This window comes from Amblyraja radiata, chromosome 16 (genome assembly GCF_010909765.2).
Source record: "Amblyraja radiata isolate CabotCenter1 chromosome 16, sAmbRad1.1.pri, whole genome shotgun sequence".
Lineage (NCBI taxonomy): Eukaryota > Metazoa > Chordata > Chondrichthyes > Rajiformes > Rajidae > Amblyraja > Amblyraja radiata.
Window position 1 is genome coordinate 29651494 of NC_045971.1, and position 21619 is coordinate 29673112.

General features: G+C 39.9%; 1 protein-coding gene across 2 annotated transcripts in view; it reads right to left on the reverse strand.

Annotated features, from left to right (window-relative positions):
• Positions 1-2089: 2089 nt before the first annotated feature.
• LOC116982088 (protein DBF4 homolog A-like) overlaps positions 2090-21619 on the reverse strand; it is a 38315-nt gene continuing 18785 nt past the window's right edge. For both annotated transcript variants that reach the window (XM_033035392.1, XM_033035393.1), the window contains exons 6-12: positions 20446-20510; positions 18228-18270; positions 15922-15967; positions 13893-14027; positions 11460-11586; positions 7897-8021; positions 2090-5923 (exon numbers count right to left, since the gene is read on the reverse strand). In XM_033035392.1, the coding sequence (XP_032891283.1) occupies positions 4294-5923; positions 7897-8021; positions 11460-11586; positions 13893-14027; positions 15922-15967; positions 18228-18270; positions 20446-20510 (2171 nt within the window). In that variant the 3' untranslated portion in view covers positions 2090-4293. The remainder of the gene's footprint in view (positions 5924-7896; positions 8022-11459; positions 11587-13892; positions 14028-15921; positions 15968-18227; positions 18271-20445; positions 20511-21619) is intronic.

Here is a 21619-nt window from a genome sequence, read left to right on the forward strand (position 1 = left end):
CGATCTGAGGGACCTGGAGGTGGTGTGGTGGGTAAGCAGATTTTTAATGTAGGTGGGGGCAAGCCCGTTAAGGGCTTTGTATACATAAAGAAGGAGCTTGAAATTGTTTCGGAACCGCACTGGGAGCCAGTGGAGAGAGGCCAGAATCGGGGTGATGTGCTCCCTTTTTCGGGTACCCGTCAGGAGTCTCGCTGCGGCGTTTTGGACCAGTTGCAGGCGGGACAAGGATGATTGGCTGATGCCAGTGTAAAGGGAGTTGCAGTAATCAAGGCGGGAGGAGATAAATGAGTGGATGATCTTTTCGAGGTCGTCAAATTGGAGGAATGATTTTATTTTAGCTAACGTGCGAAGCTGGAGGCTAGCTTTTACCACGGCATTGACGTTTGTCAAATTTCAACGCGGAGTCAAATATCACGCCAAGGTTTTTGACGTGAGGTTTGAGTAATGGGGTAAGGCTTCCAAGGCTGCCTGCTATCGTTTTGATGGAGTCCGAGGGGCCGAGTAGGATGACCTCAGACTGGGCAGTGTTCACAACTTTTTGCAGTCTTATCCGCTCCTGGGCATTCAAGTTGCCCAACCAGGCCACGATGCGACCAGTCAATATGCTCTCTACTGTTCACCTGTAGAATTTCAAGAGAATCCTCTCTGACATACCAAATCTCCATAATCTTCTCAGGAAGTAGAGGCGCTGATGCGCTTTATTTAGAATTACATCAGTGCACTGGGTCCAAGAAAGATCTTCAGAAATATACACGCCCACGAATTTGAAGATTTTGACTCTCTCCACCATCCTGTTGATATAAACAGGATTATGGATCATCATCCTTCCTCTTCCAAAGTCCACGATCAGTTCAAGGTTTTACTGATATTGAGAGCCAGGTTGCTGTGCTGGCACCATTTGGTCAATCGGTCGATCTCACTTCTATACTCTGACTCATCACCATCTGTAATTCATCCAATAACATTCTGCCAAATAGAAGATGTAATTCGCACTATGTCCGGCTACAGTCATGAGTATAGAGTGAGTAGAGCAGGGGGCTGAACAAGCAGCCTTGAGGAGCTCCCACACTGATTGTTAATGAAGAAGAAGTGTCTCTTCCAACCAACCTCATTGCAGACTTTGGAGTTTTTCCTCTGTAACCATCATGCTTTAACACTAAATTCTGTACTTTGGTATTTTTCTCTATGCACTACCTGATGCACTTGCCTATGGCTTGATTGTACTCATGTGTAATATGATTTGATCTGACTGGATAGCATGCGAACAAAAGCTTCTCAGCTTCCTCATTGCCCGCAGCATTAGACTGTTGATTCCCCTTGGTCCTACTGCTCCCCTGACTGATTCCCAGCTGGGGCCCTTTACACTGACACCACTGGGTCCTGCTGCCCTTCCTCCTCTGCTAATCACAGCACTTCACCTGCCACTCACTTCTATATCACCCCACTTCTCTGTGTCCCCCTCCTCCTTTGACAGTATCTCCTTAGACCCAGAATATCCTTTAGGTATTCACCATCCCCCTTTCCAATGCTAAATAGTCTGTCGTCAACAGAGGCCTTACCTTTTGTACTCTCACACCACACCTCACCAAGTTCTTTCTGTCACAATGTCGAGGTCAATTCCCGGGGTCTCTGCCTCTGGACCGATTACTCTGGCAAGGAGCCCTCTGCCATGACCCTTTCTTCTGTCTCTAACATTTCTCTTCTTCCTGGGCGTCGTACGCTGGCTTCTGCATTCTCTGGACCTATTCATTTCCAATTGCCACTGCGGTTTCAGTCTGACAAAGGGGCCCGATCCGAAACTACACTTGTCCATTTTTTCCACTGATGCTCCCTGATCACCCGACTTCCTCCAACACTGTTTGTTCAAGATTCCAGCTACTGTAGTTTGCGTCTCTAGCTTTTCACTGTTTCTCAGTACATGCAACAATAACAAACAAATACCAAGACTAAATGCAAGAAAAGAATTTCAATCTGAAGCACAACTAGAGTCAATTCATAATTGATCAATGAAGTTGTGAATCTCAGTTTCATAGCATCAGTAACATTTAAAAAAATCCTTTTAATGTAATCAAATTCAAAGAAAGTAAGCTGCTTTTCAACATTTATTTCAAAGATTCTAACTAGTGTACATTCCATGATTAAAATTATATTTGTGCAGTTCAATTAGTTGATGAGAATTTGATCAGGAAAACAATTTTCAATATAGAACTTGTTCACAAGTTTTGTCTTCCAAACCATTGAGCTGCTTGCAGTACTTAATGTAAAAGTCAAATATGATTTGTTATTAGGTCACACAGACAAACACATTATATGCAAAAAACTTCCATGATAATGTCCAAAAAGTGTTGTTAAAAATACAGTTTAATCCGCTGCATTGGTAATCAATATAATGCTGTCCCACGCATTGTTAGTCAATCAATGTAATAGAACATCTATTGCATTTATTTCCACATCAATCAATGCCTGGGAAATTAAGATAAGGAACTGCAAAGAGTGTGTTTGTTGTAAAATGTTAATGCAGGATATGCTACTTTTGATTTTTTTTTTTAAAAGGTTCCATTTGTGGAATTAGAACCACAATCACAAATTTACTTTTAATGGTTGTTTTTCCCCCCCCAAAGATGAAAGGTATCTATTTAAGTTTAAAATCAATAATTGTTGAAAGGTGCTTACCAGCACAATTTTCACCTTTCACTATAAAGGGCAGACCATACTAAGTTTTTGTTCAACTGTGTGGTTAGCAAGAACTCAGGAGGTGCAAAATATGAACAGAATGGCAAAAGAGCGTGGGTTCATTTTATTGAAAAGGGAGAAGAAATAAGTACTCCTAATGAAATATATATTATAAATTTGTTGGGTGGAGCAAATTCATTTTAATTTTTCGCTTTGCTTTTCTCCATCTGCCCTTCTTTCAAATGAATGGAGACAGTTCGAACACCCAGCCTTTTTATTTAAACATGGGTGCTTCAGTCAAAACAACCAAGAGCAAGACAAATGTTTCAATTTCTACATCTTTAATGGTGGTGTTTATTTGTACAATTACTAGGTGACCTTTGGCTGACGGGAGGCCTAGAACTATCAGCTTTATAGGTCAGAATAAATTAAAAATCCATTGCCTCCCAACTATTTTTAAGTATTAAGAAATTACTGTTCTAACTTATAAATTAAGCAACAAATGAGTCTCGAGTTTCCCCCCTCTATTGTACTTGAATTGCAAATGAATTGGAAAATAAGAATTCAACCCCATTTTGATCTTAGAGACAATGGATCTACAATATTCAAATCCGTTTTGAGACAGAATATAGAAAATTGACAGAATGCAACAAAATGGCAGTCAGCGATTGCATAGAATTCCTTTTCGAAGATTTTCTGTAGCACTACAAAAACTAGCTAAAAATGATTGAAACACTAGTTCAATTGCATAAATTCATCTCAAGAGCTTTGTTCGGTGTCTATTGTTCAGTATACAATATACCGCTGCTCTAAATTTCTGAGCTCAGCTTGCTACATAATAAATCCTTTTTTTTTTTTTAAACCATTCTCTCTCTGCAGCCTCTTCCCCTCATATAGATATTTACTTCTGTCTGTTATTTTGGAAGGTAATACTGGTGAGCCATTCTGAATATTATATTCTGCCCTGTTATATTCCTGGTAACAAAGAGGCCTGATCCTAGAGCTGTAGAGTTCTACTTGAAAAATCTGTAACAATGTAGTCAAGAATCAACGGGCAACCTTTCCATTGTTAAGGAGCAAGGAGTGGCAGCGGGACGGAGGAGAGATGGTTGCAACCCCTTCACAGCATCGAAAAATCAGATCCCACACTGAACAATGGGCATGAATTTACACCCTACCACTTTTACAATGAACTGGAAGTATCATTGCATCACTGACATGGAACGTTCTACACTGACCTTTAAGAATATCCGGATTTAATTTGCTCATATTATGCAGTGCAGTGATAACCATATTAGCCGAGGAATGGGAAAGAAAACAAAAAGATGCAACATGCATTGGTTGGATTCATGAGTGAGGATTTCTTTTTATGAGTTTATCTGCCAATACCCAATTGTGGACCGAAAAATCAACTGAACAACATTAATTAAAAGATGAAACTGAAGCAGAAACTCAATTAGGACTAGTAACACCAAAGCTTCTGTAAATCGTTTTCTGACCCATTAAGAGTAAAATAATTTAACAACATTTAATGAAAGTCAACAGCTTTGGTAATATCAGTAATAAGTGCAATCAATCAGATAGGACTCAATAATATACAATGTGATACTTGCTTTAGTGTCAACTCATTAGATCGTGGCCCTCTTTATTGATCAAATCCACTTCTGATTTGTTCTTTAAAACAGAGTTTAACTGAGTCTCATACTCTGCATCTTTCATGTCTACACATGTCTTTCGCAAGATTTCCATGTCAACAGAATGCTGACCTTCGCTAATGGTCTGCACAATGCAACATTGTGCAGGTAACTGAATATCCCATTCAGATTCTGATGAAAATATATCTGTTTGACCTGTATTATTTTTAAAAGCAAAATGGCAGAAGTTGACAGAATTTTTACATCCACTTTCATCCATTTTTGCATCCAGGAATGGGTCATATCCAGGCAGTCTCTTGGTATTGGTTTTATCAGAGGCAGTAAGCTGCAATACAGGACTTTGTGCTGCCATTCCGGGATTCATTTCCTTGTGTGCGTTTTCAAGTTTTGTTTCTCCTGTAAGCACAATTTCTGTATCAAGGACAACTTTGCTTTTTGGAGACACAAAATCGTCAGTGTTTGGAACAGTTGATAACAACTTATTTCTATCCTGGTCTGTTGTGTTGCTCAAAGTAACTTTCAGTTGCACTTTCTCATTGAAAGCAATTTCAGTGGCCTGAACAAATTGAATGTCTTCACTCACTTCTTGATTATTTGTGGTTGTAGTGTTTGATAAATATTTTTGTTTCTCTTCACAATTCCAAACAACCTCTTGAAGATTTACCATGTTTTTGAAATTGGTCTTTCTTTGCAAGTCTTCTAGATCTTCTTTAATATTAGAAGGTTTGTCCAAGTTCAGCTTAGTTGATAAGTCAAAATGTTCCCCCATGGCAATGTTCATGGAATATGTAGTTGGAAGCACACTTGGTTGAAAACAAGTAGAAGTGAAGGTTTTGTCCACATCTGATAAATAAAACAATTCTGTATGTGCTTGGGACAAATTATTGACAAAAGAATTGGTACTTTTAAAGAAAGTAAAAAAATTACACACTTCAGACAAATCATCCAATCTAGGTCTGGGACTGTTCTCATTTTGTGAACTAGCATCATTGGAGCGTTTGCGTTTATTGAAATTGCATTTATTCCCTATTGTATTTGCATCGCAATCAACCTTCTGGAATTTAGGGAATGCCTTCACACAACTCAAAATTTCCTCAGGAGCAGAGTTCATATGTTCTTGCTTTTCTTGATGGCAGGTTTCTGAACTTCCCTCTTTGTCGGCATCAAATGAAGCATCCTCCATATGAGCATTCATCACATCCAGTTGTTCATTAGATTTGTGGCATGCCTCTTCCCCTACTGCTCTGAAATCCAACAATTTCACCACCAGTTGTTTAGACCATCTATCCGTTCCATTTGTGGAGTTTACAGATGCCTGGTCATGTTCCTGCGGAAGGGGATTGTGTTTTGATATGTCCATGTTTCTGTCTTCCTTCGTTCTGTCAGGTTTTACCAGCTGCAGCTTTGAATCCTGTCCCATCATTTCAACTTGGTCCAGATTTTTTAAAGGAAGATTTATCACTAGGCTGTCAGGCACCGAGTCAAGTGAACGATCTTGATCTTCATCCTCAAGAACAAAATTAGTAACTGCCTGCAGTGATTCCACGTACATCTTAGATAGGGAAATTCCAGTATTTGATGCAGTCTTTGTGGATCTGAATGTAAAGCACCAATAAATATTACACATGACAAAGAGAGACAAAGTCAAATATCACTGGAATCTTGCAATGTTTGTTCATAAGTGAAGAAGCAGAATTAGGCCATTCGGCCCATCATGTCAGCTCCACCATTCAATCATGGCTGATCTATCTTTCCCGCTAAACCCCATTCTCCTGCCTTTCCCCCAGAACCCCGACATCAATACTAATCAAGAATCGATCTATGCCTTAAAAATATTAATTGACTTGGCCTCCGCAGCCCTCTGTGGCAAAGATTTCCACAGACTCACCACCCCCTGACTAAAGAAATGCCTCCTCATCTTCCAAATGGAACGTCCATTACTTCTGAGGATGTAAATTATTAGAGAACTTAAAGTGAAGAACTGCTCAACTTTTGAGCAAGTGAGACCCAGATTGTATTGACATCTGCCTGGCAGCGGTCAGCAAATTCTAGTGCGTGTTTATGCCCCATGGCACGTTAGTGCAAAATCATGGAATGCACTCAATGTGGGGCGACTGTATCTGGCTCCTTTACTTTTTACCAGTCACAGAGAGTGCAGTCCCATTCTTTTGAATCTCAATTTTTTTTGTTGTATTATAGATTGTTCTGTTATAAAATGAATCGAATACAACAAGGCAGATTAATTAGGGAACATGATTTCCATTACGTGGGCTGATTTGGTTATAATATCAGTTTTGATCAGGAACTAGGTCTGCACTAATCAGATGCAGGCTGCCAATGTCACCACGGAAAGTTAGAGAGAGTTACTTTGAAAATTGACAAAATTAAATTTTTTTTTTTAAACTGTCTTGGAAAGCAACAATCTTGGGAAAAAAATTGGTTTACACATAACTTCCTTATAGTAAATCTTACTCTGCCTCTTAAGAACCTCATTGTACGTGGAGGATACTCTTTTCTATAATGCAAGGTTACTTAAGAATGCAGCTAGCATGTTAGAGCACAACTGCCTGTATTCTCTTAAAGTATTCAAAAGGTTTGCAACAATGGAAAAGATATTTGATAGCACAAACTATCAACAAGGCACGAGGATGGCCTAGGACAAGCGTGCTAGATTCCAACTCCTGAAACTCAGTCCACTCACAGACCCTGATGCCTCGCTACACAGTCTTAGCATTTGGGAGCTGTGCAGCTGTAGAAGGTATGTGTAACTGCTGACATCTCGTGAGGTGATCTCGCCTGGTCCTTTGAAGGACACTAAAGCACAAATTGAGTAATTTTGAGTCGTTGGACATAATGTTGAATGTAAATAAGAAGGCACCTTGCCTCAGCCCAAAATTTGGCTGTAGAATTACAAATTAAGTTCCGTCATAGAAATACATGAACACTACAACATGGAAACAGACCGCTCCACCTAGCCAATCTCTGTAATTGCCCTTACCTTTATGCGAGTCAGTAATTTTAGTCGCCTTTATCTTTTGAGCCCCCTTTGTCCTTTGTTCTCACGCCTTCATCCTCTCATGCATTTCAAATTCAAAGCTACCCTCTATCCGGATCACATCTCCTTTTCGTTAAGTTAATGGAAGCAGAATTTAGTGTATTGGTATTTTTCTCACCAAAGCTAAACATGTGTCCTCGAAGTGGGAGCATTATTTATTGCAAGTCATGCTTTAGAACACTTGACCATAAACTAGACTGTGCCTCCCATTTAATGTTGGCCAAAAGTATTTATTTTGGAAGCTTTTATTTTCATTGTAGAAATATTAGTCATTCTACTCAAAGGATTAAATTAACATTATTTCACTGCAGCATCTTATTTCGTATCTTTAGAGGTTTAAAAGCAAGAGTCGTATTTTACCAATTAGGCACCAAGTGTGCATTTCAGCGAATGAAAAATGTGGGGGTGGTTTGTGCTGAATTAATGCACTGCACAATAGTCTGAAAGACAATATCTTTCAACAAAAAATATTCTAAAATGAATAAATAAATGTTCATCTATTTGAAGACTTACCGTTGGATGCTCCCATTACTTTGGCACTCTACAAATTCATTTGGTAATCTAGACATAATACCATCAAGGGCATTGAAATGAGAGGGATTACTGGCAAAATCCTGATGCTGTTTTGAATGAAGATGCTGAAATTTAAAAAAAAAGGGGGAATTAAGTGGGTTTTCAAAGTTATTTAAAATGTTGCTAAATACCCCAGTTATGTGATTTTTAATTGGGATCAGCAGAGCAATACCTAACTAATGACATGCCCCATGGTATTGAACTGGGCCAGCTGTCTGCAATCTTCCCATGCCAGTGTCTGTCTGATGCACATGTTCAGGGTCTGCATCACTGCCACAGAGTTTCCCAGACTCCAGCCTGGAGGCTTCAGTGGCAAATGATACCATAGGAAAGCCCTGCTCTGAAAGCTTTGACATCTGGTAAAGCATTACCCTACTTGGCTGGTTGCCAAAAAGGTCTTTAATTAATTGTCAAATGACCAACAGTCAGTGAGACATTAACAAAACTATTTAAAATTAAGTTAAGAATGATAACTATTTTTGAAATTATATAAAAACAAAGTAGGTAAAAAAAACATAAATAATTCAAAACATCAAATTATTCCAAAATAATAAAATACAACTCTTCTTTCCCTTTGTCTTTTGAAAACTGTCCTGCAGTCCCTACTAATAGCGTCTATTGTTTCCACAGGTTGAAGTTGGTCCAGGATGTGAGAGGCAATTCCCCAGTGTAGATAGTGAGAATCTCAGCAAGACAGTGCGAGTCCACAGAGGTATTCAGTGTCGGTTAGTAGTTTGGTTTAGTTACGTTTATTGTCACGTGTACAAAGGTACAGTGAAAAGCTTTTTTGTTGTGCTATCCACTGGAAAGACTGTACATGATCCCAATTACGCTGTCCACAGTGTAGATACAGGATAAAAGAAATGTACATATATTGCCAATTGCAGAAGATGCAGACTTCCTTCTATTTACACAGTTAAATGGGCAGTTAAACAGTTAAAAAATCCAAACCAATAACTTGTGTCTGCACAATTGCTATTTTTAAATAATTTATTGAGGTTTATATTAAAATACTGTTATGAAAGGGATAGTTACAGCATAATCACAGTTAACACCCAGTTCTCCGTTCTCTCGGCTATAATCCCAACAACTATCTTTTCTCTTCCAAACTTTCTTTGTTTTGTTAGTTTAACGTTCAGTTACTGTTAAGACACATCCATGTAAGAACATGATATAGGCCATGTTCCTTGTTCCTAACAAGGAACTGCCCTGGACTACAATCTGCTATGAGGATGCATTATATGTTTATAAATGTAATCAAATGAGCAAAGTAGATTACTTTCAGACTAATAAATGCACATTTTCTACTTCCCAGCTCATCTGGCTAAAAGATGAAGAAAGAAAACATGGACCAAAATATTTCTTATTTTAGCAAAAATTGAAATAGGCCGAGCAGAATATATGTTGAGTTCAGATAAATACATAAATGTTTCTTTTAATTACAACCAGAGCAATTGTTGAATCCTTTGGTATTAAGCTTATGCATCTGGAATGGTTTCAGAAAAATAAGTGAACAGTAATAATTGAGTAATGACAAGGAACGGCAGCTGCTGATTTATAGCAAAGACACAAAATGCTGGAGTAACTCAGGGGGGTCAGACAGCCTCCCTGGAGAACATGGATGGGTGATGTTTTGGGTCAGAACCTTTCTTCGGACTATCATTCTTCAATTAGTATTCTGACATTATTATTCAATTATTCTTCAATAATAATTGAGAATTGTTTAGTGATATGTATGACTCTAGGGTTTCACTGTTAAATGATAGCACAGTGAGACGACTCTCCTCCTCAGGTTTCGCCTCTTTTCCTCGTATGATCCGTACTCAAGGTTTCAATGTTGTTTTGCTCTTTACATGTATGTCTTCTTTAGTGATACATTGAGCTTGTTCCAATTTGACACCCAACTATTCACTCAGAGCTCCACCACACATAAATGGTTAGAATAGAAAAACAATTATTAATTGCCACTATTGAGCCTAATCCCTGCTCATCTCTGAACACTTTCATGGCAAACAGCCGAAAACAAGTAAAACCAAAAGTGCTGGAACCAATTTGGAAAGAATTGGAGACCATTAAAAAGGAGACAAAAGGGTAGGGTATTTCTGCCTTGATGTTGGAAGACTTCAGCACAGCATCAAAGGAAAGTAAAATGCTTGAATATTATTAGTCTGCGGGGGAGACATTGGAGCAGCAGGGAGTGGAGAAAGAAACAGATAGTCTTCCATGAGATACAACGAATAGAAACAGCATGGATGGGTATTATTTGGCTCATGGTGCCTATAAAGTGACTATTTTGTCATTCCTAATAGGTTACAAGTCTTCATGTTTTTTTCCCAGATACTTTTAAATGTGACGAAGTTTCTGCCTCCACCATACTTTCAATTGGTATGTTCTAAATTCACTGTACTCAGAGTGATAACATTTCTTCTTTGACTCTTTTCTAATTCTGTACCAGTACAATCTGTCCCAAACAGATAGGTGGGAAGTGGTTTAGTGCAAGGAAACGGGCAGAGGCATTAACATGTGTTCTAATCATGGTTTTCCTGTTCCAGGATTAACTAGTTTAGGAACTTGCAATCTTTGTTCAAGATAATTTGGAATAGTTTCAAGCTGCAACAGAATTTGCCACAGTAAGGAAGTGTCTGCTGATGGGTCATTAAGCTGGTTATTTGTTGTCTAGTTTGGAGCATGGTAAACCATTGGGGATGTAAAGGTTTGAAAGTAACTGAAAGAGTATTCAGTGAATTATGGATACTGCATTTGCACATCTGAAGAATTTATCAATGTTAAAGACAAAAGTCTCTATTTGTGCTTAATACAAACTGCGTTCCTAGAACAGGCGAGCTTCTAGGAAATATACAGCTTCCATTTACATGCGAGCTATATATTTTTCTGCATTAAAGAGAAATTGCAAAGATCGATATAAAGGAAAGAATAAATGGTGTTAAACGTTGTGCTTATGGAACACGCTCATCGATATCTTCACAAATACTCTGAACAAAACAGTTCTTTACTTACTGACAATGATACAAGTACCAGACATTCAGTGGGTCAGGCTGCCTCTCTGGAGAACATGAATAGGTGATGTTCAATGGGTGAACACAGGTGAGTGCCGTTTTTGGTCGGCAGATCATTGGATAAAGGTCAGGGATGAAAAAAGAACAGAAGCTGCGAGACAAAACAACTGAAGAGTTCCAGTTGTGAAGCCAGAGGAAGGAATGTATGTAGGAGGTGAGGGGTAAAATAGGTGCGAGTCCAATGAGGCACAGGAAAAAGGGTTTTAGAGGTTACGTAAAATTGAAGAATTCAGTGATCATATAGTTGTGTTGGAAGCTACCCAAGCTGGTCATTCTGAAGCTATCTGACCCGCTGAATTACTCCAGCACCTTGGGTCTTTTTTGTAAACCATCATCTGCAGTTCTTTGTTTCTACAATTAACAGAACTTGGCAAGCAAAGCTCTTGTACTTTTTGAAGCTCTATTGTAAAAAGTCAATACACTTACTGCTGCAAGATCATGAAACGTTTCATGGCAACATTCACAGAAGCTATGTCGTTTCTTTAGTATATGCAATTCTGCTGGTTTTGTACGGGTTTCTACATCTCCTTCACTGTCAGTCATTCGACAGTCCCTGCGCAATGGAAAGAATGCAAGAAGGCATTTTTGCACGTTAGTTGCACACAATGGCTTCAAAGACAAAATGGGGCACAAGACTAGAAATACATGCATCAATATCAATCAATATTTATTACATGTCATTTGAACCTCAGTGAGGCTCAAACAAAACTCCGTTTCCACAGCCATACAAAGATAATTTCCTACACATACACACAATTCAATTTACAAAAACATCCATCACAGTGAACCCACTGTGATGGAAGGCAAAGTCTTTTCTCTCCCCTGTTCTCCATTTCTCTCACGATGTCGAAGCCCCAGGCGGGCGATGGTGAGTCCCACGGCCATTTTAGGCCGCGCCGGGCGATGTACGGCCCCGCTCTCGGTCTAAATGTCACAAAGTTGGAGCCCCCGGCGGGCGCTGGAATGTCCCACGGCCATGAAGCCGCGCTGGGCGATGTACGGCCCCGCTCCGGGTCGTTCCAACCCCGCGACACGGGCTAGAGAAGTCACGTTGCGGGAGCTCCGGAAAGCGGTCTCTCCACCCGGACCCGCGAGCTCCCGATGTCCCAGTCCACCGGACCTGCGGCTGCAGCTGGAGCCTCCGAGCTACGTGGTCGGGCCGCAGCAGTGAGTCACCACCGTTCCCCACGCTCCGATGCCGACCAGCATGGTAAGTCCACAGCTCCGCAGGCTCCGTGACTGGAGCCCCCAGGTCGTTCAGGCTGGAGGCCGCTCCACGGTGCTAGGCCCCAACGACAACGGAGACCCGACAAGGAAAAGGTCGGATCTCCCGTACAGGGAAGAGATTTTAAAAAGTTTCCCCCTTTCCCCCCCCCCCCCCCCCCCCACACATATACACAGTTAAAAACACTATTAAAAAACACAAACAACTACATTTAACTAGACAAAAAATAAAAAAAAGACAGACAGGCTGTAGGGGCCGCTGCAACAGTGAGTCGCGCCACCACCACAAAAGCATGAGCTAAATATAATGGAAACAAGTTTCTTTCATCTACGAATAAGTCAACACTTCCCCAAACATTAAATATTTCAAGTCTTTATAATAACTAATCAAAATGTAAGTAGCTTGATGTGCTCCAAATGAGAAAAATTAGGCAATAGTAACAGATACTGCCAGTCAATAAGCACAAAGGACTCCAGATATATCCAACTACCAGTCTGCATTAAAATATTTGGGGAGATGACCAAAATATGTCAAACACACTTTAGATTCATTTAAGATTTTAACATTCCTATTTTTGAAAATTAGTTAAAATGAATCGTTTAATTAAATTCGCATTCAAAAATTCAACAGCATTATCCTCACTAAATTCCATTTCATCAATAGGGATAGGGATGTACAATTGACTGGAAATTTAATCGGATCCATCACACTGAATCTAACTATCGGAGAAGGAAAGAGAGATCAGAGGGTGGAAAATCCGTGATGAATGACTCCTCCTAGCTGTCCTCTGTTTACAAGTCATCCATTACCAGGAGGGGTGTAGCTCCTGTGACACTTGAGCAGCTCGAAACAATCCAGGCCAAAGCAGTTTACTAGAAGGGCATTCCATTTGTTACTGGTTCACTGGTGCCTGTGGTGTGGTCTATTTACAGAATGCACTGCAGCAACTTGTCAAGTCCACTCTGGCATCATCTCCCACATAATGCAAACTCTATTATAGAGGACAAAGACAACAGGCTCTTAGGATTGTCACTTGTTTAATTTAGTTTAGAGTTAGCCTGGAAACGGACCTTTCGGCCCACCGAGTCCATGCCGACCAGCAATCACCGCACACTAACACTAACACACTCGGGACAATTACCAATTTTTACCAAAGATAAATTAACCTACAAAACCTGTATGCCTTTGGAATGTGGGAGGAAACGGGAGCACCCAGGGAAAACCCAAGCGGTCACCGGGAGAATGTGCAAACTTCATACACACAGCATCCGTAGTCAGGATCGAACCGGGTCTCTGGCGTTGCAAGGCAGCAACTGTACAGTTGCGCCACCATGCTGTCCTGTCACCAGTTCAAATTCCCAAAGTCACTAAAATCCTGACCTGGAAATGTATTGACATCCATTGGTATCATTAACTCCTATCTCCCTATCCATCAGCACTGGGAGAGCACCTTCACCTGAAGGACTACAGTGGATTAAAAAAAAAGAGGCTCATCGTGATCTCAACAACAATTAAATATGGGTAATAAATAATCACTCTTCCAGATATATCCCATAACCCAATTAAATAAATCGTGGTAGTTAAAGTTCACAACAAAAAGGTTAATATTAAAAAAAAATTTAAACGCTATTTACCCGGGTTTGCTCTTTTCTTGGTCCTGATATCCATTTTTAGATTTCTTCCGATGATCAAAGGCACTATGTCCTTTATGGGATTTGTAGTTCAGTTCAGGATAGTCCACAAATTGGTGGTAAAGGGGTTTAAAATGCCTGTGTACATACAATTTGCAACACTTACAAATGATTCGGCAGAGAGTGTCTGAACTTTATGCATTTAACCATATTTCTTAAGTCAGTAAAATTTACACATTTTGCTTAAATTGGGTGGCATATATGTGAGGTGTGCAGAGGGGCATTTGCCACCAGAATGATCAAAAGGCATCAACATGTAGAGCTCAGGAACCAAAAAAGAATCTTTGAACTCCTGGTTAAGGAGAAACCAGGAAGGAAATCCAAGTGGTCGGAGAAAGAGGTGGCATTGCTATTGGAACTCAAAAGTAAATTCCAAGGTCACTGGATCATAATATTGAAACAAAGAACTGCAGATGCTGGTTTATACCAAATAACAAAGTGCTGGGGTAACACTGCAGGTTAGGCAGCATCTCTAGAGTAAAAGGGTGGATGACGTTTCGGGTCAAGACCCGTTTTCAGTCTCACTGTCTCGAAATGTTCCCAACCCCTAAGTTACCTCAGTACTTTGTGTCTATCTTTGGCTGGATCATAAACTTGGAGCTTTATAGAAAACGATTGCCAGGAAGAAATGCTGGCATCAGTGATCCCCAATCCAGAAAGAGAACCAGAAAGCATTGAGAATGAGGGAGAACCGCCAGTAGTCAGACTCCTCTGATGTCGTGACCGAAGGCAATTCCCCCGAGAAGTGATACAATGAGGACTGACCTGGAGGATGACCGGAGGGAGACAGGCAGAGGAGCTGCTAAGGGACAAAAGGAATAAGGAGAATGGTGTTCTTAGAGTCAGACTGGTTGAGGATATTACACAAAATGTGTTACAACAAATGGAAATACGAACACCAGAAAGAGGTCCACCAAACGAGTTACTCCCTTATAACCCCAGTGAGCTCGGGTTCAATTCCGACTTCCAGTGCTGTTTGGAAGAGTATGCATGCTCCTGCTGTGATATATGGTTTCCTCTCACATTCCAAATTCAGTGCTTGATAATTGGCATGGACACTGGGCTGACAGACCCGTTGCAGTGCTGTATGACTTTTATGATTAGTTTAATCATTGCAAAATGCAATGGTAACTATAACATGCAGTAAAATATTCTTAACGTTCATTTCTACATATGATTCTTTCATTTACAATGCCAGATACTCCAACATCTATATATATATATAACTAAAAATCTCATCTTGACCACTTCCTGTCTGCGCTGTATATTGATTTTAGAAAAAATGCTACCATATATCGCTATGATTTTTGGCCATCTTACTCACAGTCCTCCTCCGCTGAGACAGCCCCGAGGAATTTTCCGATTGATAAAACAATAAAAAAAGTTATGAGTGTTTAAATAAACTTGAGATCAGCTGATTAGTCCTTTCGCCTGTCAATCACCATGATGAAGGTAACGCCCCTTCCGGTGGGGGGGGGCAGGACTATAATACCCCGGATGCCTGGACGCGAGTCAGTCACTCTGGAAGATCGCGAGGGAGAGTCCACAGCTGTGATTCTAAGCTGTGAATCAACTAAACTGAGTCTGCAATATACTTGCAATAAATGATTTGTTAGCCCTTCATGACAATGCAATGAGTTGTTTGGCAATTTGGTGGCCTGCACCCTGCTTGAAATGCTATGAAATTGAATTTGGTGGCCTGCACTCTGCTTGAAATGGAATTTCAAGGAATAGGCGTGACTGAGCTGCCAGCCCACCAGGCCCGAGTGACTGAGCTGCCAGCCCAATGATCCATTTGGCCCACAATGTCCATACTAGCCCTCTGGAAACCAGTCCCTTCAGCCCACAACATCCATACTAGCACTCCAGAAAGCAACCCCCCCCCCACTGGCCACCAATATTGAAATTGGTGGAGAGGTGAAATTCTAAAAAGTATGTTGTAATCAGGTGCAAAAAATTAAAGCATGCTTACCGACTGGAATCTTCAATTTTAAGAAATGGATGTTTTAGTTTTCCCACTGCACAAAAAAGAACGTTAAAATGCATTTAATATCAACTCGAATAAACTGATTCACAGAATGTATTGATGATATGTATTGCCTGTGGGAGTTGAATTTACAATCTTGACAAGGCTACAATACATTTCATAGACGGTTTGAAACCATTGGAACTGTGGTTTTCGACTGACTTTCAATACTGAACTTTTGGTAAAGATTTTTCAAAATAGCATCTTGTCATTTTTATTTTACTGATGGATTTTCTGTGATATTATTGTGGTAATTATAATACATAGTTTTATGTTACAGTTAGTTAAAGTAAGTACATTATTCTGCTACCATGGGATTGGGACAGTTTCAAGGTGATAAAACCTGACTTTTGTAAAACATTTTCTTGACTCAGTGCTATCACTCTAGTCTGAGTCAGTTTTATAGAGGGGCAACACAAGATTATCAACTCATTAACATAATATAAACTGCAATTTGACTGTTGCAGAGGGATGCTATACTCTCGGACGTGGCACCATTTGGATGAAATCCTGAACTGGTGCTTGCCTTCCCTCTCAAATCAATGTAAAATGCAATGTGGCATAAGAACATAAGGAATGGAAGCAGCCGTATGCCATCCTTCAAGGTCTTCTTCCAAAGGCTGTGTGCATTTACCCTATCATGCCCCTCTTAATTGTGTATACTTGCTTAGTCTCCTAAAATCAGAGGAAGTCCTAGCCTGCATAATCTCTTCCTATAACTCAGACCCTTGAGTCCTGACAAAATCCTCATAAAACCTCTTTGCAGTCTTTCCAACTTAATGGCAACTTTCCAATAGCAGGGCAATTAAAAGGCTAATCTGCCTCATCACTATTTCCCACATGCCCATAAATCCATCAATCTCTGTTTTGAATTAACCCAATGGCTGGTTCCAAGGATGTGTTGGAAGGAACTGCAGATGCTGGTTTACACCAAAGATAGACACAAAATGCTGGAGTAACTCAGCGGGACAGGATAGAAAGAATGGGTGTCGTTTCAGGTCGAGACACTTCTTCAGACTAAGAGTCAGGGGAGAGAGAGACAGAGATAAGGAAGGGTAAGGTGTGAAAAAACAGGACATCAAAAGAGATGATAGCTAACGAGGAGAAAGGTGAGGATTAGGGGGGCTCTATCCCTTTTGTGCCTGCAGGGGGGGGGGGGGGGGGGGGGGGGGGGTGAACAAGAGTGGAGCGGGACTCTTGCTCCCCTCCCCCAGTTGCAACAGGGAGTCCCCTTAGTCCTCACCTTTTACCTGATCAGCTATTGCATACAGTGCATAATCCTCTGACATTTTCACCACCTCCAATGGGATCCCACCACTAGCCACATCTTCCAATCTCCACCCATTTCCGCTTTCCACAGAGATCATTCCCTTCACACCTCCCTGGTTCACTTGTCGCCTGGCATTTAAGTACTAATGGAAACTTCTTAAATACTGCCAGTGACTGTTTCCACCACGCTGTATTCCAGGTAATCATCGCTCTCTAGGTGACAAATGGCCTCCTCAAATTCCCTCTAAATTTTTTACCCCATAGCCTAAATCTATGTCCTTTAGTTTTAGCTTCCTGCAGTATACACTATTGATACAGATCATAAGTTTATAATCATGTCCTTGCTTAACCTCCTCAGTATCAAGGAAAACTGATCGGGATTCTCAAGTCTCTCCTCATAACTGAAAAGCTCCATCCCAGACAATATTGTGGTGAATCTCCTCAGGATGTGGACTAATTAAATGAGCAGGCAGATGGAATATACTGTGGAAAAACACTTGGCTATCCACTTTGGTACACGTAGTAGAAAAGCTGAAACCAGTGTAGTAAATCTTTGCTGCGCTCCCTCTTTTGCAAGTGTATCCGTTCTTAGATGAGCAGATCAAAATTGCACGAAAGTCCAGGCGCCAAAGTTCTAAAATATTTGCCATAAGACTTCATCACTCATGTAAATTAAACACTCTCACAATAAAAGCAATTGCACCATCTGCCCTCCAAGTCATTGTTGTGCTGTGTCCTCATGCTGGCCTTTACATACCCAGGTGCCTTTGGATATCAACACTACCCCATCATTGACCAATTAACAAGTACTCTGCTCTGTTATGCACACCAAATTGAAGGATCTCACATTTTTCTCAATAAATGAAACAAAGGAGCCAAACATTTTGATATCATAAAGACTGCACAAATAAATTGACAAACTATTTTGGCTACCTGTATTAAAAGTTACTTTCCAAAACAATAGGATCCATATAATAACTTACCTTTAGTACTCTTGTAAGCAGAATTAGATGAATGTCCATTGCCCTGGTAAACACCCAAAAAATGATGTTGAAATCAATTGAATTTTGAAAGATTTTATTTAAAGACTGTATTAACACAAATATATATTTTCCCTTTGCCATAAACGTTGACAGTGAAATTTAAACACAACCCCCTAATGGATATTGTCGGCAGCATAAAATTTACCTTGGTGAAATTTACAGATCTGTTTTCATTGCAGCAAATATATTAATATTCAGCAGCTATTAACTAAATTCTTATTGTAAACAATATTACCGTTTCTCTTTGCAAATCTGTCTATTGTGTGGTGTTAATTACACAATCTATAGCTTTGGACAAGGAAATATTCAAATGAGTATTTAAATTAAATAATAATGATTGCATTTTTTCATGTGGTTAATATAGGTAGCAAGCCTACTGACTCTCAAGATATAAATTAATATTTAAACATGTGTTAAATTGTCTCAGCAAAAATGAAAAACAATTAAGGGCAGTTCCATAACTGCTTGGAGAGAGATTATGGTGCTATTAACACTAAATAATACAGCAGCAACCTTTTAAATAGCATAATTGAAAAATATGTAGCTCTAATGATTAAACATCCAGCAATTCGTAATCTAGGAGAGATATTACTCCAAGAGTGCTAATTGGGAAACCATATTTTAAATAATCAATAAAAAGTCTTAAAATCAGATTTGAATCAGTATTGGAATGTTCTGATTGAAATTTTGCAAAAAAATATGAAAAGCAGAAGATGAAATGGCATCATCAAAGCATGTTCAAGGATCATTGAGTACTTGGGCGTTATACTTTTGATTCAACTCAAAAGTATATCGCCCAAGAACTCAACAATGAAGGGCCTCGACCCTAAACGTCGCCTATTTCCTTCACCATAGATAATAATATAATAATAATAACTTTATTTATAGAGCACTTTAAAAACAACCACTGTTGCAACAAAGTGCTGCACATGACTAGTCATGGACAAGAAATTATTACACGACAATAAAAACATTAAAAGAAAGAGTAAAAACAATAAAATTAAAAACATTAAAAGCACTAAAACAGGAGCAAAGTCTCAAGCAGGGTCAAAAGCCAAGGAATATAAATGTTTTAATACTGGTTTTGAAGATGGACAGCGAGGGGGCTGTCTGATGTGCAACGGCAGAGTGTTCCAGAGTGCCGGAGCAGCAACAGAGAAGGCTCTATCCCCTCTGAGCTTCCGCTTAGACCTCGGTACCTCCAGGAGCAGCTGATCAGCTGACCTGAGGCACCGGGCAGGAGCGTATGGATGAAGCAGCTCAGAGAGGTAAGGCGGGGCGAGCCCATTTAAAGATTTAAAAAACAAATAAAAGAATTTTAAAATGAACTCGAAAGTACACCGGGAGCCAGTGGAGGGAGGCCAGAATTGGCGTTATGTGTTCCCTCTTTCGAGTTCCAGTTAAAAGGCGAGCAGCAGCATTTTGAACCAACTGGAGACGAGCCAGGGAAGATCGAGCAACTCCAAAATAGAGTGCGTTACAGTAATCCAGCCTAGATGTAATAAAGGCATGGATTACTGTTTCAAAATGCTGCCGCTCAAGAATGGGCTTCACCTTTGCCAGCTGCCTTAAGTGAAAGAAGCTGGACTTAACCACCGCGCCTATTTGATGATCTAATTTAAAATCACTGTCCATCCTAAAACCCAGGTTTAAAACTGTTGGCTTCACATACCGTGCCAGGGGACCCAAGTCAACAAGGGGAGGTTCACGGCAGCCATTGGGACCAAACAATATCACCTCTGTCTTCTTTTCATTAAATCCTAGAAAGTTTAGGGCCATCCACGACTTAATGTCCTCAAGACATGACAGAAGTGATTTGACAGAAAAGGCATCTTCCTTCCTCAGCAGCATATATAGTTGACTATCATCAGCATAACAATGAAAAGAGATACCATGCTTTCTAAGAATGGAACCCGGAGGATGTAAGTACAGTGAGAAAAGCAAGGGCCCTAAAATTGAGCCCTTTGGAACCCCATATGTCAGAGGAGTGGAGGAGGATTCAAAACCAGCAAGGCTTACACACAGATGCTACCTCACCCGCTGAGTTCCTCCAGCATTTTTGTCTACCAACAATATTTGAATATAGTTTGATTAAGCCATTTCATCTTCTGCTATTGATAGTTTTTTTTGCCCCTCTCAGGATCAAAACATAACTTACCAGAGACTTTCTATTGGTGTTTAGCAGTTTCTTAACACCCCTCTTTTCAAAATATGCCAGTAGATCTTCACAGTAGTTAAGGTTCATTCTTTTTTATGCAGGGCACTCAAGACCTTCAACAAATTCACAGAATGAGAATGTTCACATTGATAAAGCTGTGGATCTGACATGAAGGCTAATCCTATTGATGGGGAGTGGTAAACTGTACATATATAGTGTTGTGAATAATAGAACTGTTGATTAAAAATGGACAGAAAATATATTCACGGCAGATAAAAATTATGTAAATTGTAAATGTATCAGAAAAGATAGATATTAATTATCTAATAGGAAAGACACAGACTAAAAATGAAATAAAAAATATTCATAAAAATTCTACAAATGTACAGAGCACCTCCAGAACCAGTAATATCTGCCATCTAGGCCATTAGGAGAACCATCATAACTGGTATGTGTGTCACTTTCAATAAATCTGGGCCAGGTCATACTTGGGCACAAATTCCCATCCTTAAACAACGTGTTCATTGGCACAAGAAATACCATGATCGTATGGACCAAAGTATTTCAAAAACAGAGATCATCACCATCTTCTCAAGAGTAAGTTGGGATAGCCCAAAATGATGAGCTAGTCAGTGATTCACCCATTCTAAGGAAGAATAATAAACAAATAATATTTACGCACAAGATATGTGCATATCTTATCTTGTGTTCAGCTCAAGGCCAAATGCAAGCAAGGGTCAAGTCAAGTCAAGTTTATTCGTCACATACACATACGAGATGTGCAGTGAAATGAAAAGTGGCAATGCTTGCGGACCTTGTGCAAAAAAAACAAACAAACAACAAACTACAAACAGAATGGAACAGAATCACATTACATATTGTGGGAGGAAGGAAAAATAAAAAAAACAGCAATTAAAAAAAACCAAGAGAAACATTTTTCCCCACTTGTGGCAAAGCTACTAAATGATGACACAAATTTCCAGATGTATTAACACTGTAAAACTGTCGCCATGAAACTGTGCAGCAAAGTCCAGAAGCTGCTGGTGATGGTTCCTTGTTCCTCTCCACGGTGGGTTGTTTTGAAGTTTTCTCCAACATAATCTCACAGAATCAGTGGTCTCACAAGAACTCCAGGTATTTTTGAACTGTTTACACAGTAAAAAGAAATCCCCAA